Raw genomic sequence first — 12,827 nt, 5'->3', positions numbered from 1 at the left:
CTTCATCCAAACATTAAATTCTTATCCCTCGACTAAAAATCAAGGAACACTAAAGCCTCTTACTATGAACGCAACGCTCGAGACCTGAATGTACTCTGTGGAAAAAAACAAAACAAAAAAAAAAGCTGATGATGTGTTTTGCAGGCACTCTTTTATACTCACAGGCATGATGTCATGAACTGTATTAGCCAATGAATTGGCATGTTTGCTACATGTGCATCACGCTGATGGTGTTCCCCATAGCATTAAGTCCAGATGTTGTGTTCTATTTAGAAAGGAAATCACAATTTTGCAAAATATGAGTGAATGCAGAGTTTCTTGGGAACACAAACGCACTGAAATATAGATTTTCTCCCACTTCATTTCTTAGCATCACCATGTCCACTTATGTGCCCTGTACATTTCCCCCCTAAATGTCAAAATGTAAAATGAGGTTCTTAGTTTTGAAATGTGACCTGGATGCTAATGTAAGATTCAAAGAAAATGTAATAACTACTGCTGCACTTAACCAGGGGAAGCTTGCAGACCCGTGCATTGACCAATATTGTGAAAAAGGAGGACTTGGTTTTGAATTCAGAGTACCTCACAACACTACTAGTTGTGGTGCCCAGGTCAGTGTGAACTCTGAGAGCAGATCTTAGCTCATATATTACTGATCAAGAATTTTTTTTCTGAATGTATTTGTTACATTATCTCAATAGAACGGCATATGCACTATGGGAGAAGACATATGAGTCGATGTCAAAATTTGTGGTTCCTCGTTCCAGCCGGTTGGTCTCCATGCATGTCTGCTGAGTTGTTTGTATCAAAATCTGAAAATAGAACTTTCAGTTGTTTAAATGTAATTACTGATTAATTGAACATTGATATCTGGAAATCCACCCCATTTTCTCCATAAAATGCTGCTAAAAAGTCCGGTCCCACTTTATATTAGGTGGCCTTAACTAATATGTACTTACATTTAAAGTAATCATTTGTAACAATGCACTTATTGTGTACATACATGTTTGTACATTGTACTTATATTTTTAAAAATACCTATTAAATACCTCTGTAATTAATTTCTGTAATTACATTTATAATTACACTGTTGATCCATCCCTTACACACTGAAAAATATATTTTGTTGGTTCAACTTAGAAATTGTTCTTCATGTGGTAACATCTACAATAACTGGTTTTGTTGAAATGAAATAAATGATTTAAGATTACTGATTGTAACTGAATTCAACCAGCCTGAAAAAACAAGTTCCCCTTCAGGAACTCGAGCTGCGTCCGAAAACGCTAAGGGAACGCCTTTGGCGGAACCACGCTCTGAACACGTGTAATCTGGCCAATCAAAAGGCGGAACGTCACGTGCGGGTGACCTCATCGACCAGGAAGCATAAAAGCACGTGCGACGAAGCCGGCGTCAGCTTCTGTCTTTCAGCGGAGTGCTCTGGGTTTGTCTTTGTCACCCTGCTTTTTAGTGCAAGTTTTTGCACAACTTTTATTTGAGGGTGATGTCTGGTAAAAAAGTTAAAATGGGAAAGGCAAAAGTTAAGAGTGGTGAAAGCGATCACGTTACATGCTGTGTGTTCCTCCCTGCAAACGCTACATCACTAGCGGGGATACACACAGCATGTGCGTGGTCTGCTTGAGGGGGCTGACTGTCCGCATTGTGAGCTCCTTCCTTTGCGGACGCTCCGCTCCCGGAAGGCTCTCTTTGAGGAGGGAGCCTTCACCAGAGTTCCCCAGGGTGCTGGCCCCGCTGCCAGTGAGGCGGAGCGGTTGTTACACTCTTGGGGTTCGCAACTGGATCTGTTGGAGGGAATGGAGACGGGTGACCCCCTATCTCCTTCCTCACCCGGCAGATCCGTAGCCCACTCTGCGGTTACTTCCCCCCCATGGGACGGGCTCTTCCCTCCATCTGTCGTCCTCCGAGCAGGTCGACCTGGAGAGCGCAGTTGAGGAGCCACTCCCTCAATCGGTGCAGTATGAGGAGCTGTTGGAGGTGGTTACTCATGCGGTGTCCAAGTTAAACATCGATTGGCCCGCCGAGGAAAAAGCTGCCCATCTCCACGCAGGAGCCTTCCGTTTTTCCCCAACCTCCATTCTGAAATCTCGAGGTCAAGGGTAAGACCTTTTTTCGGCTCGCTTGTTCGTCCCCGCCTCAGACTATTATGGAAATGTGGCGGGGCTCGATGAGCGAGCTTACAAGGCGATACCCCAGGTGGAACAGACGTTAGCCAGCTATCTGTCCCCCGGCATGGCATCATCTTTGAAGGCTCCTACTTTACTCTCAAAGCTGCTTCGCACTACATCAGTGCTTGTGGGTAAGGGGTACACGGCAGCAGGTCAGGCTGGAGCATGTCTACACACCATGTCTGTGCTCCAGGCCTATCAAGCCAACCTGCTTAAGAATCTAGATGAGGGCAAGAAAGTAGATCTGGCAGAACTTTGCAGGACCGCTGATTTAGCTCTCCGTGCCACCAAGGAGACTGCCCGGGCAGTTGGGTGTTCTATGGCAGCCATGGTGGCAGCGGATAGGCATCTGTGGTTGACCCTGTCTGATATGAAAGAGAAGGACAGGGTCTTCCTCCTGGACGCCCCGCTTGAGCCTTCTGGCCTGTTTGGCGACGCAGTAGATTCTGTTGTCAGCAGGTACCAGGAGGCATGCAAGCCGCAGCCGCAGCCGTTCCAGCTCCTCATACCGCGAGGTCCAGAAGCTGCGGCTGCTGGGCGTGGCACTCTAGGCATCTCAGGACCGCTTGAGGGCAGCCCCAAAGCGGTCCTGGAAGGACCGCTGAGGGCAGCCCCCACCGGGGAAGAGCGGGTTGCACCGCATTACACGGTGTCCGTTTCTCCTCGGGGCCCTTGGGAGGTCAGTCTGCTACCCCTGCCAAAGCTACAGGGCGCAGTGGCCTCCGGCGAGCTTACGTCCCGGATCTCTCCACCCGAGGACGTAGCAGAACCGGGACGCTCATCACCCCTTCGGGGGTCTCCTGCCGGTCAGCCGTTACAGGTCTCCGAACTAGCAGTTCAGTCAACACCAGAGGCCAGCCTCGAGCGGCTGGTTCCCTTAGTGGACTATTTAGCAGCGTGGAAGCTACTGCCAAATGTGTCTGCATGGGTCCTGCGCACTGTAGAAAAAGGTTCCATTCAGACTTCATTCAGTTCGGCGCCCTGCCACCACCTTTCGACAGGGTCTTTCCCACCTTGGTGGGTCCCGAGCAGGCTCTGGTCATGGAACAGGAAGTAGAGACCCTTCTGAGGAAAAAGGCCATCGAGGTGGTCCCTCCTCACGACAGGGAGCCCGGGTTCTACACCCGGTACTTCATAGTTCCAAAGAAGGCTGGAGGGCTGCGTCCCATTATAGATCTTCGTCGACTCAATCGCTCAGTCATGAGGTTGAAGTTCAAGATGCTTACTGTCAAGCAAGTAGTGTCACAAATCAGGTCCGAGGACTGGTTTGTGATGATAGATCTGAAAGACGCGTATTTCCGTGTCTCCATCCTTCCTCAGCACAGGAAGTTCCTGAGGTTTGCTTTCAGGGGCGAAGCATACCAGTATCAGGTTCTTCCCTTCGGCCTAGCACTCTCACCCCATATGTTTACGAAGTGTGTGGATGCTGCTCTGGTCCCTCTTCGTCTCCAGGGCATCCGCATACTCAACTACATAGACGACTGGCTGATCCTAGCAGAGTCAGAGAGTTTAGCAGCTCGACATCGAGATGTCATTCTCGCTCACATGAAAGTGTTGGGGTTAAGACTAAACGCCAAGAAAAGTGTCCCTTCTCCACTTCAGAGAACCACCATCTAGGCGTGGTTTGGGATTCAACCACGATGCAGGCACGTCTGTCCCCTGCTCGGATCGAGTCGATCCTCGCCGCAGTCGCGAGAGTCAAAGAAGGCCGGTCACTCACTGTAAAACAGTTTCAACAACTGCTGGGTCTGATGGCAGCTGTGTCCAAAGTGATACCTTTTGGCCTGCTGTATATGAGACCCCTACAGTGGTGGCTCAAAACCAAGGGGTTCTCCCCGAGGGGAAACCCGCTTTGCATGATCAAGGTCACGTGGCGGTGCCTACATGCCTTAGACATGTGGAAGAAACCTTGGTTTCTAAATCAGGGCCTGGTGCTGGGAGCTCCTTGTCGCCGTGTCACGCTAGCGACAGATGCATCCCTCACCGGCTGGGGGGCGGTCATGAGTGGTCGTCCTGCCCAAGGTCTATGGAGTGGTTGCCATCTCAGCTGGCACATCAACTATCTCAAGATGCTGGCTGTATTTCGAGCTCTGAAGTACTTTCTCCCAGACCTGAGAGATCGCCATGTGTTGGTGCGCACCGACAACACAGCGGTGGTCTACTACATCGACCACCAGGGAGGTCTGCGTTCGCGCCCCTTATACAAGCTGGCGCACCAGATCCTTGTGTGGTCCCAGGACAAACTCCTCTCACTGCGAGCAGTTCACGTTCCTGGGCATCTGAGTGTGGGAGCAGACATCCTGTCATGGACGGGGTCAGTCTACTGTTAGGTGCCCCGTACTGGCCGGGCCGAGTATGGTTCTTGGACCTGATTTCTCTCTTCGACGGCTCTCCATGGGAGATTCCCGTCAGGAGGGATCTTCTCTCACAGGCGGGGGGTACCATCCTGCACCCCCGCCCGGAGCTGTGGAAGCTGCGGGTGTGGCCCCTGAGGGGCACAGTTTGTAGCTTCCGGTCTTTCAACCGAGGTTGTTGAGACCATTCTCCAGTACAGAGCTCCCTCTACGAGGAAACTGTATGCCCTGAAGTGGAAACTTTTCACTTCATGATGTGAAGAACTCCAGCAAGACCCAGTTAACTGCCCAGTTGGTACAGTACTGGAGTTCTTGCAGGCCCGCTTCTCCACAGGGTTATCCCACTCCACCTTGAAGGTCTACGTGGCGGCAATCTCGGCCTACCACACCCCTCTTGGTGGCCTGTCAGTGGGCAAAGACCCCCTGGTTACACGTTTCCTTCACGGTGTGCTGAGGCTGAGGCTTCCGGTACGACCTCATGTCCCCACGTGGGACTTGGCTGTGGTGCTTAAAGCCCTCTGTAGGCCACCATTTGAGCCTATAGAGGAGATTTCGGTTCGGTTTCTCACCAATAAAACTACTTTGCTGTTAGCATTAACTTCCCTCAAGCAGGTTGGGGACCTGCAGGCCCTTTGGTGGCCCCTTCTCATCTCGACTTTGCTCCTGGTATGATCAAAGCCTTTCTTTACCCTAGAGCAGGGTATGTTCCTAAGGTCCCTACTGCCTCACCACAGCCGGTTGTACTTCAGCCTTTCTGTCCTCCTCCCTTTCGGGAGCCTGACCAGCAGAAGCATAATTGTATGTGTCCAGTACGTGCGCTAGACGCCTATGTCCACAGAGCTTCCCTGTGGCGTAAGTCGGACCAATTATTTGTGTGTTACAGTCCCCCTAAGAAGGGTCATCCTGCTACGAAGCAGACCCTAAGTAGATGGATTGTGGATGCCATTTCTACAGCTTATCAGTCCTCTGACCTCCCCTCGCCGCTGGGGGTCAAGGCCCACTCTACCCGTGCTATGGCTGCCTCCAAAGCCCTTATGTTAGGTGTTCCAATTCAGGACATTTGTAATGCTGCGGGATGGTCCACGCCCCTTACCTTTGTTAGGTTTTACAACCTAGATGTCTGACCCACTTCTGGCTCTTCTGTCCTTTTGCCCTAGCTTCTTCACTAGGCAGGGACTTGGAAGTCTGGTGGCGTGGGCATCTTGTTCCCCTAGCGTTTTCGGACGCTGAGGGGAATGTCCCAGGTTATGTATGTAACCCTGGTTCCCTGAGGGAACGAGACGCTGCGTCTCGATCCATCCTTCCGGCAGCCCTGCCGAGCGCTCGCTTCATTCACCGAAGCTGACGCCGGCTTCATCGCACGTGCTTTTATGCTTCCTGGTCGATGACGTCACCCGCCCGTGACGTTCCGCCTTTCGATTGGCCAGATTACACATGTGTTCAGAGTGTGGTTCCGCCAAAAGCGTTCCCCTAGCGTTTTCGGACGCAGCGTCTCATTCCCTCTGGGAACCAGGGTTACATACGTAACCTGGGATGTTTTACTGAAGCATAACAGTCAGTAGATATAACCTGATTCTCCATTTAGGTAAAATTGTCACCATCGTTGAGATTCATGCACTGATTCTTGATCTTTGTGTGAGTCAAAAAAACAAAAACAAAAAAAAAACACAGCTCAAAACACTTCCTTTATAATGAAAGAGAAAAATCATGTGAAAATCATCTGATTGTTGTGACATCATGAAACTAACAGTTAACATTTTGATCCTGATATGATCTATGAGTCTGACTACTACATGATGACTGATCAATAAATAATCAAGATGTAATCAGAGTTTCTCTGTTGCAATAACAAATATGCCTTACACAGCTGCAGCAATCAGAGTAAAGTTGATGCTAAGCATTCAAGAATCAAGAGCCCAGTTAAATCAAACACCTATCTCCACAATGGTGACTTCAAACTTGACTTTTCAATAAAACATCAACATCTAAACCTCAGTTCAGTTTAGTATGAAAGAAATAAAGTCAGACTGGATTGTAATAAGTGTGAGAGAGATATGTTGATGTTTTTTTAACTATTTTTTACAGTGGTGCTGAAGAGTAGCGCTGTCCATTGTGATTTTCACTTTGCTGCAACTTAAAATATTTCATCATAATTTCTCATTGAACCAACATTCACTAATCAGCATGGAGCAGGTGTGCATGTGTTGGATTACACATTTCTAAAAGGTTATGTATATTGTGATTTAGCAGACAGCCCAAGCCCTGAGACAGTAACCTTTTGTCTTTATACAGTTCCTGAACATCTGGCAGGTTTCCCAAGTTAAGTGTGAACTCTAAGCTCAAGGTACAGCTGTGCCTTTTGTTTAGCACCTTTGCATTTGAATGACACTGGTATGCTAAATAGATCAAGGCTGGGAAAAATCTTTTACTGGGCTGATTTCCTGTACCACATTTGCATGCTTTGTTTAGATTGATTCCACCTCTATGTACTCCGCCTCCTTCAAACCTATATACTCTGCTGTGCTGAACTTTTGTCAGACTTTTTGATGACTGCAGTGCCAAGCAGCGAGTATCTGAACAAAGAGAAACTTCTGCTTCAAGATATCCAAAAACGTCTCCTGGTCTCTAAGAAAAAAATTCACAACACATTTTGAATGTGTTTGCTCTGAGCATTATTGGAAGTTGTATGTTGGGTGTAGCAAATTTTAGCTCAAAGGGAAATGTATATAAATAATTACAATTAATTATGATTAATTACAATTACTTATATCAGCTGCCAGTAGTAACTGTAGCAGAATCAATTTTCCATCAACTAATCTGTTCGCTCAGCGAACATTCAGTATAATCTTTATATCAACTCTAAGAAATGATATTTTCTTGGCCACAGAAAATAACTTTCTTAAAGTACCATTGCATTAGAGCATGTAGCTCGAATCGGAATCGTAAAGGGACATTAATTTGCAAGGCAGAATCAGAATCAAAACTCATGTAATTTGTGCACAATAGTTTATTAACGAAGGACTAACACATAACTAATCTAAACAAACAAACATGAAATCACTCAAACATGGGGGAATGGTCAGTGAGAAGCAGTTAGAGAGAGAGAGAAGGAAATGAAGCTATGAAAAAAAAATCAGTTAACCACCTGCTGTGAAACCATCAGTGCTGTCTACAGCTTATACTAAACCTCTGTATGTTTAGTTAAGTGTACGATACTTGCATTGCCTTGGTCGTCGAACAAGTGTCCAAATGCAGTCTCTGAAAGTCTTGGTGGTTTGAAGCAGTGGTGGTTTTGGAATTGCAATCACATTCTTCCGGGTCTGAAGAGTGATGAATTCCAAAGATGTCCTGACTCGTTGGTGACTGGGAGTTTCTTTCCATGTGAAAAGTGAAGAAGAACCAAGAGCTGAGAGGGACCCAGCTGAAGTCCTGTGATCTTTGAGGAATGGAAAGACAAGGCCGCAAGGCCTGGCGCACGCTTAGGGAAGTCCTAAAGAGTTCTAGCTCATCTTCTTAGGTTCTCCAAGAACCACTGACTGACTGAGGCGAGTCATGAAGATGAATTCCAGGGTTAGGTCGAACTGTCTGGCTCTTTGTGGTCGAGAGCCACAGCTCTGTATGTTGGGCCTGTCGGGCCCGCCGGGCACGCCCTGTGCTGGCTCCGGCTCCCCGTGGGTTCCTCCACACGGGCAGCAATCGGAAGATGTTGCAGACGAGTGAGAAAGTGAAGAAGAGAAGAAGGAAGAACTAGGGAGGCGGTCAACCGTTTGCCTTTAAGCTCTCTGGAGGCTGCGCCTCCAGGAGGTCCGCGAACCAATGGTAACTTTCACCTTTTGGAGGGAAAGTTTACGACTCTTTGTCTGTGAGCATGGTATTTTGCATATTTTATTCGATTGGGTGTTGATGCAAAACTACTAAGGTTTCTTAAAACACTAATATGTTGCATGGGTATCAACATCTAATTTACACCATCTTTTAGATCATCGAAATACGAATTAAAAGAGAGAGACAACATGACATAGGTGCTTTATACAACTAGTCATCTATCATAACGCATGCATAAAACAGTAGAAAGACAAATACGAATACAACAGACAAAAATTAAAGTACAATGCAGTAATACTGTACACAATAACCTGGGCTATGTGTGATAGGAAGGTCAAAGAATGGTTTGTCTGTGAATGAATAGGAAAGAGTCTATCTCTATAGGCATTGTGTCTTTCCTATGGCAAATGTAGCAGGGGCAGATGTGCATTCCTTGAAGCAATAAAACCTCTTATCAGGTAGTCACCGTGGCAACTAAGCCCTTTTGGGGTGTTAGTTGCTTTGGGGGGGTTGTCTTCAAAACTCCAGCATATAGCTGGGTTGTTGGTTTTAAAGATTATTTGTTAAATGTAACAAATAACTGTATGTCTGATTGGTCCAGATGCTACATGGGTCAATGTAATGGATTTAAGTTGAAATAACATTCTCTCATTTTATGTTACATAATCTTAATTGAACTAGGTTATAACAACAAAATTAGAATTATAGATAGTATCAGATAGAAATACCTCCTTAAAGCAACAACTGCACAGGTTTACTTTTTACAGTGCACCTTAAACCACCCTTAAACCTACCCATACCAGCAAACCTGTCGCTAAGCTTACCTGTATCCCACCTTAATAGAAGCAAAAGTGTTTCACATTACAATATGACAACAAGTACATTGTACTTATTTATTGATGTAAGTACATAGTTTAGGCCACCTAATATAAAGTGGGACCAAACGTCTTTTTCTAGTAATCATGAACAACTGGAAAGGTCATGGAAATTCGTTGAACAAAAAACGTGGGAACGCTGTTGTTTTGACAGTCCTGATTTCATCTTACATATTTTGCTTTAACCATGAAGCAGAAGGCTAATCCAGCTGTATTATCAAGTTACTATCTGGCTGTCTTGGTTTGTCTGGCTGTAGTGTTGGAGATACTTTCCAACTCATTGACTTTAACTGGCCCTGTGTATTTCCTCTCTGTGTCAGACATATCAACCAGACCATTATGGTAGTTTGCCTCTAATCTTTTGCATGGCATAATAACTATGTTTATGTTGTATAACAGGAAGTTGATTGAGGATGCAGATGCAGGGATTTTCACAGTTACCCTGTTTAAGAATGTCATTGCCGAATTCAAAACCAATGCCAAAAAGCACAAGTAAGCTTACTCTTAAATCTTTACTACACACCCTTGCATACTTTTAAGAAGTGTGCTTAAAAGAATATACTTAACGAAACTAACTTAATGAAATGAAAAAGAATACTTTTTGTTCTACAATATAATTGTTCAACTGCACAATCAACACCCCAAACATTCTTATGTTACTTATTAGAAAGTGTTTATTAAAGTAAAACTTTTATTTGAAATGATTACAAAGTGCACTTTTTGAAGGTGTATTAAACAGTCATAAAAGTGTACACATAAGTGGCTTTCTTAATTTTATTAATATCAAATTATCTGCAAGTACACTCTCAGAAAGAAAGGTACAGAAGTTGTCACTGGGGCAGTAGTACCCTTTAAAAAGGTGAAGTTTTGTACTTTATTTAACTCTAGAGGGTGGATATTAGTGCTTTAAAGGTACATGTTAGTACCTACATTGTACATATTAATACCTACATTGTACAAATTAGTGGCATTTTAAAGTGTATTGTCCCTAGCTTTTATACCTTTTTTCCTAAAGTGTACAGTTTTTAAAATATATTACCAGTAAGATTTTAAGTACACTACAAGTGCATATTTAATACAATTAGGTGCTTAATAATGAAACTACTTATTCCTGTGGCCAACAGGTTTACAGTGCGGGAATTTAACCTGGATGAGGCCGAGAAGCAGAAGCAAGAGATAGGCCGTCTTGCTTTGGATAAGAAAGAACTATATGTAAGTAAAAAATAATAACTAAAAGCCTATTCCATTACACGATATAATAGCAGTAAATGTACATAATAATATTTGTTTTTTTATAAAGTTTAATATATATTTTTAAACCACATGAAATATAAATATGGTGATGGGCAGTTTTGGGATAGTAAGAGATTAAGTTAAAAAGTTTTTGTGTTAATTTGTGTTAAGAGCATTCTAGTGATCTAGTGATGATTGATTTCAAAATATACATGTTACTTTCAAAATGAATCGCTAGTAAAGCATTTATCTGTCTCAAGAATCAGTGCAATGATAACATGGTGCTTGTTTGTCCCAACAGAGAACATTTGTGTGTTGGCTGAAGGTAAACTTTAGCGAGATCTTTGTGGCCTGGATTCACATCAAGGTCCTCCGTACATTTGTTGAGTCAATTCTCAGGTAAAATGACCACTAAACAAGTAAACTAAATAAATCATAAATATAAACAGATAAACACAAAACTCATTACAATTGGTCTGCTCTTGGTTAGGTACGGTCTGCCGGTCAGTTTCCAAGCTATTTTGCTACAGCCCAGTAAGAAGAGTATGAAGCAGTTAAGGCAGCAGCTCAACTCTTTATTCAAACACCTCGACCCAGCAACAGCGACCAGTAAACCAGATGTAAGATTTTTTTCTTATCTCTTTGTGCCTGAATTCCCATTTCCAAAGTGACATATGATTAAAGGATTAGTCCACCTAAAAATGAATGTCTATGATAATATAAGAAATATAAGAAATAAATGTTGCTTGAACAATATATATATATATATATATATATATATATATATATATATATATATATATTGGCAGCATACACAGGTATTTTTGAATGGATATTAATGGACTTTAATATCAGATGTAGAGTGTAGTTACTACTGTACATCTACCAACATTTACTCACACTCATGTTATTTCAAAGTTGCATGACCATTTTTTTCTTTTTTTTTTTTTTTTAAGAATTATAGGCTTGGTACTTGCTTTTCAATAATGGTGACTGAAGTGCTCAAACTTCAAAAAAAAAAAAAAAAAAAAAAATCTATAAAACCTATAAATGACCTAAAAAAATGTTAGAATTTTAGTCCACACATGCTATATTTTTCCAGTTTTTGATTATTCAAATGTTTTGTTGGATGTTCTAGTTGGATGGGAAGTGTCACGTTGAAACTCACGGTTAGATGGAAACAAGGCTTCCAGCTGTTCAGAGCAGATCACATCGCGGAGTTAACAGCGAAAACAAAAAATGGTGGACTATGTTTCTAAATAAATTAAAGTTGGTGTTCAGATTTAACACCACTGAAGAAGATGTGCCATCCTAATTTAGAGGCACTCTTCATAAACTCTAAACCTATCTACTTACCGCAGGAGTTTTCCTCATTCATTCTTGTGAATGTTTACATCCCTCCAGAAGCGTTTGTGAGAGCAGTGCAGTAACAGTTGTCTGAACAGATAACTGAAATGGAGCCACGGTACCTGGACTCTCTTTTAATTATTCTTGGAGATTTTAATAAAGCCAATCTCTCCCATAAACTACCGAAATACAGACAACAATATATTGGACCACTGTTATACCACAATATCGAATGCATATCCCTCTGAAAAGATGAAAAAAAAAAAAAACGAAAAACAGTTTTCAGCCAACGACCCGGCATCATTCTGGACAGGTCCGAGGAACATCAACAAGTACAAGACACCACTCCCTTGATCTCTAGAGAATCAACAACGGGCTGACGATCTGAATGTGTTTTGCTGCCGATTCGAAAAGCCTAGTCTCATATCCCACACCGGCTCTGATCTGCACTTCACACATACACTTCACAGCCCCCCCCACACCACCCTGCAACCCCTTACATCCCTCCCTCTCCTACCATTCAACCTGCGCTTAAGGTCTGTGTAGAGGAAGTGAACAGAGTTTTCAAAAAACAAAAGACTAGGAAAGTTTCAGGCCCAAACGGTGTTTCACTTGCCTGTTTACAAGTCTGTGCTGACCAAATTGGTTTCCATCTTTACACAGATCTTTAACAGATCTCTGGATAAATGTGAAGTTACTTGCTGCTTCAAATGCTCTGTTATCATTCCGGTCCCCCCCCCCACCCAAAAAAATCACTGAACTTCATGACAGACTTACAGACCTGTTGCTCTTACATATGTTGTCATGAAGTCATTTGAGAGATTGGTCTTGGCCTACCTGAAGGACATCACTGGACCCTTGCTGGATGCCTTGCAGAATCTTACAGGTCTGTGGATGATGCTGTCCCTCCCCAATCTGTCTGGATCACCTCCCTGAGAGACAGGCAGCATCTAGTGAGATTGGGGAAACTCACTGGTGACTGGTGACCCTCAGGGATGTGTTCTATCCCC

At 43.9% G+C, this 12,827-nt stretch overlaps 1 protein-coding gene across 1 annotated transcript in view; it reads left to right on the top strand.

The window, feature by feature from the left end:
• Window positions 1-12,827, top strand: part of atp6v1c2 (ATPase H+ transporting V1 subunit C2) — a 35,083-nt gene that overhangs the window by 18,003 nt on the left and 4,253 nt on the right. Inside the window, exons 8-13 of the mRNA XM_051133800.1 lie at window positions 513-611; window positions 702-770; window positions 9,637-9,729; window positions 10,362-10,449; window positions 10,772-10,869; window positions 10,961-11,090. Coding sequence (XP_050989757.1) covers window positions 513-611; window positions 702-770; window positions 9,637-9,729; window positions 10,362-10,449; window positions 10,772-10,869; window positions 10,961-11,090 — 577 coding nt within the window. The remainder of the gene's footprint in view (window positions 1-512; window positions 612-701; window positions 771-9,636; window positions 9,730-10,361; window positions 10,450-10,771; window positions 10,870-10,960; window positions 11,091-12,827) is intronic.

This window comes from Labeo rohita, chromosome 17 (assembly GCF_022985175.1).
Source record: "Labeo rohita strain BAU-BD-2019 chromosome 17, IGBB_LRoh.1.0, whole genome shotgun sequence".
NCBI classification, from domain to species: Eukaryota; Metazoa; Chordata; class Actinopteri; order Cypriniformes; family Cyprinidae; genus Labeo; species Labeo rohita.
This window is presented reverse-complemented; position numbering and strand designations above follow the sequence as displayed.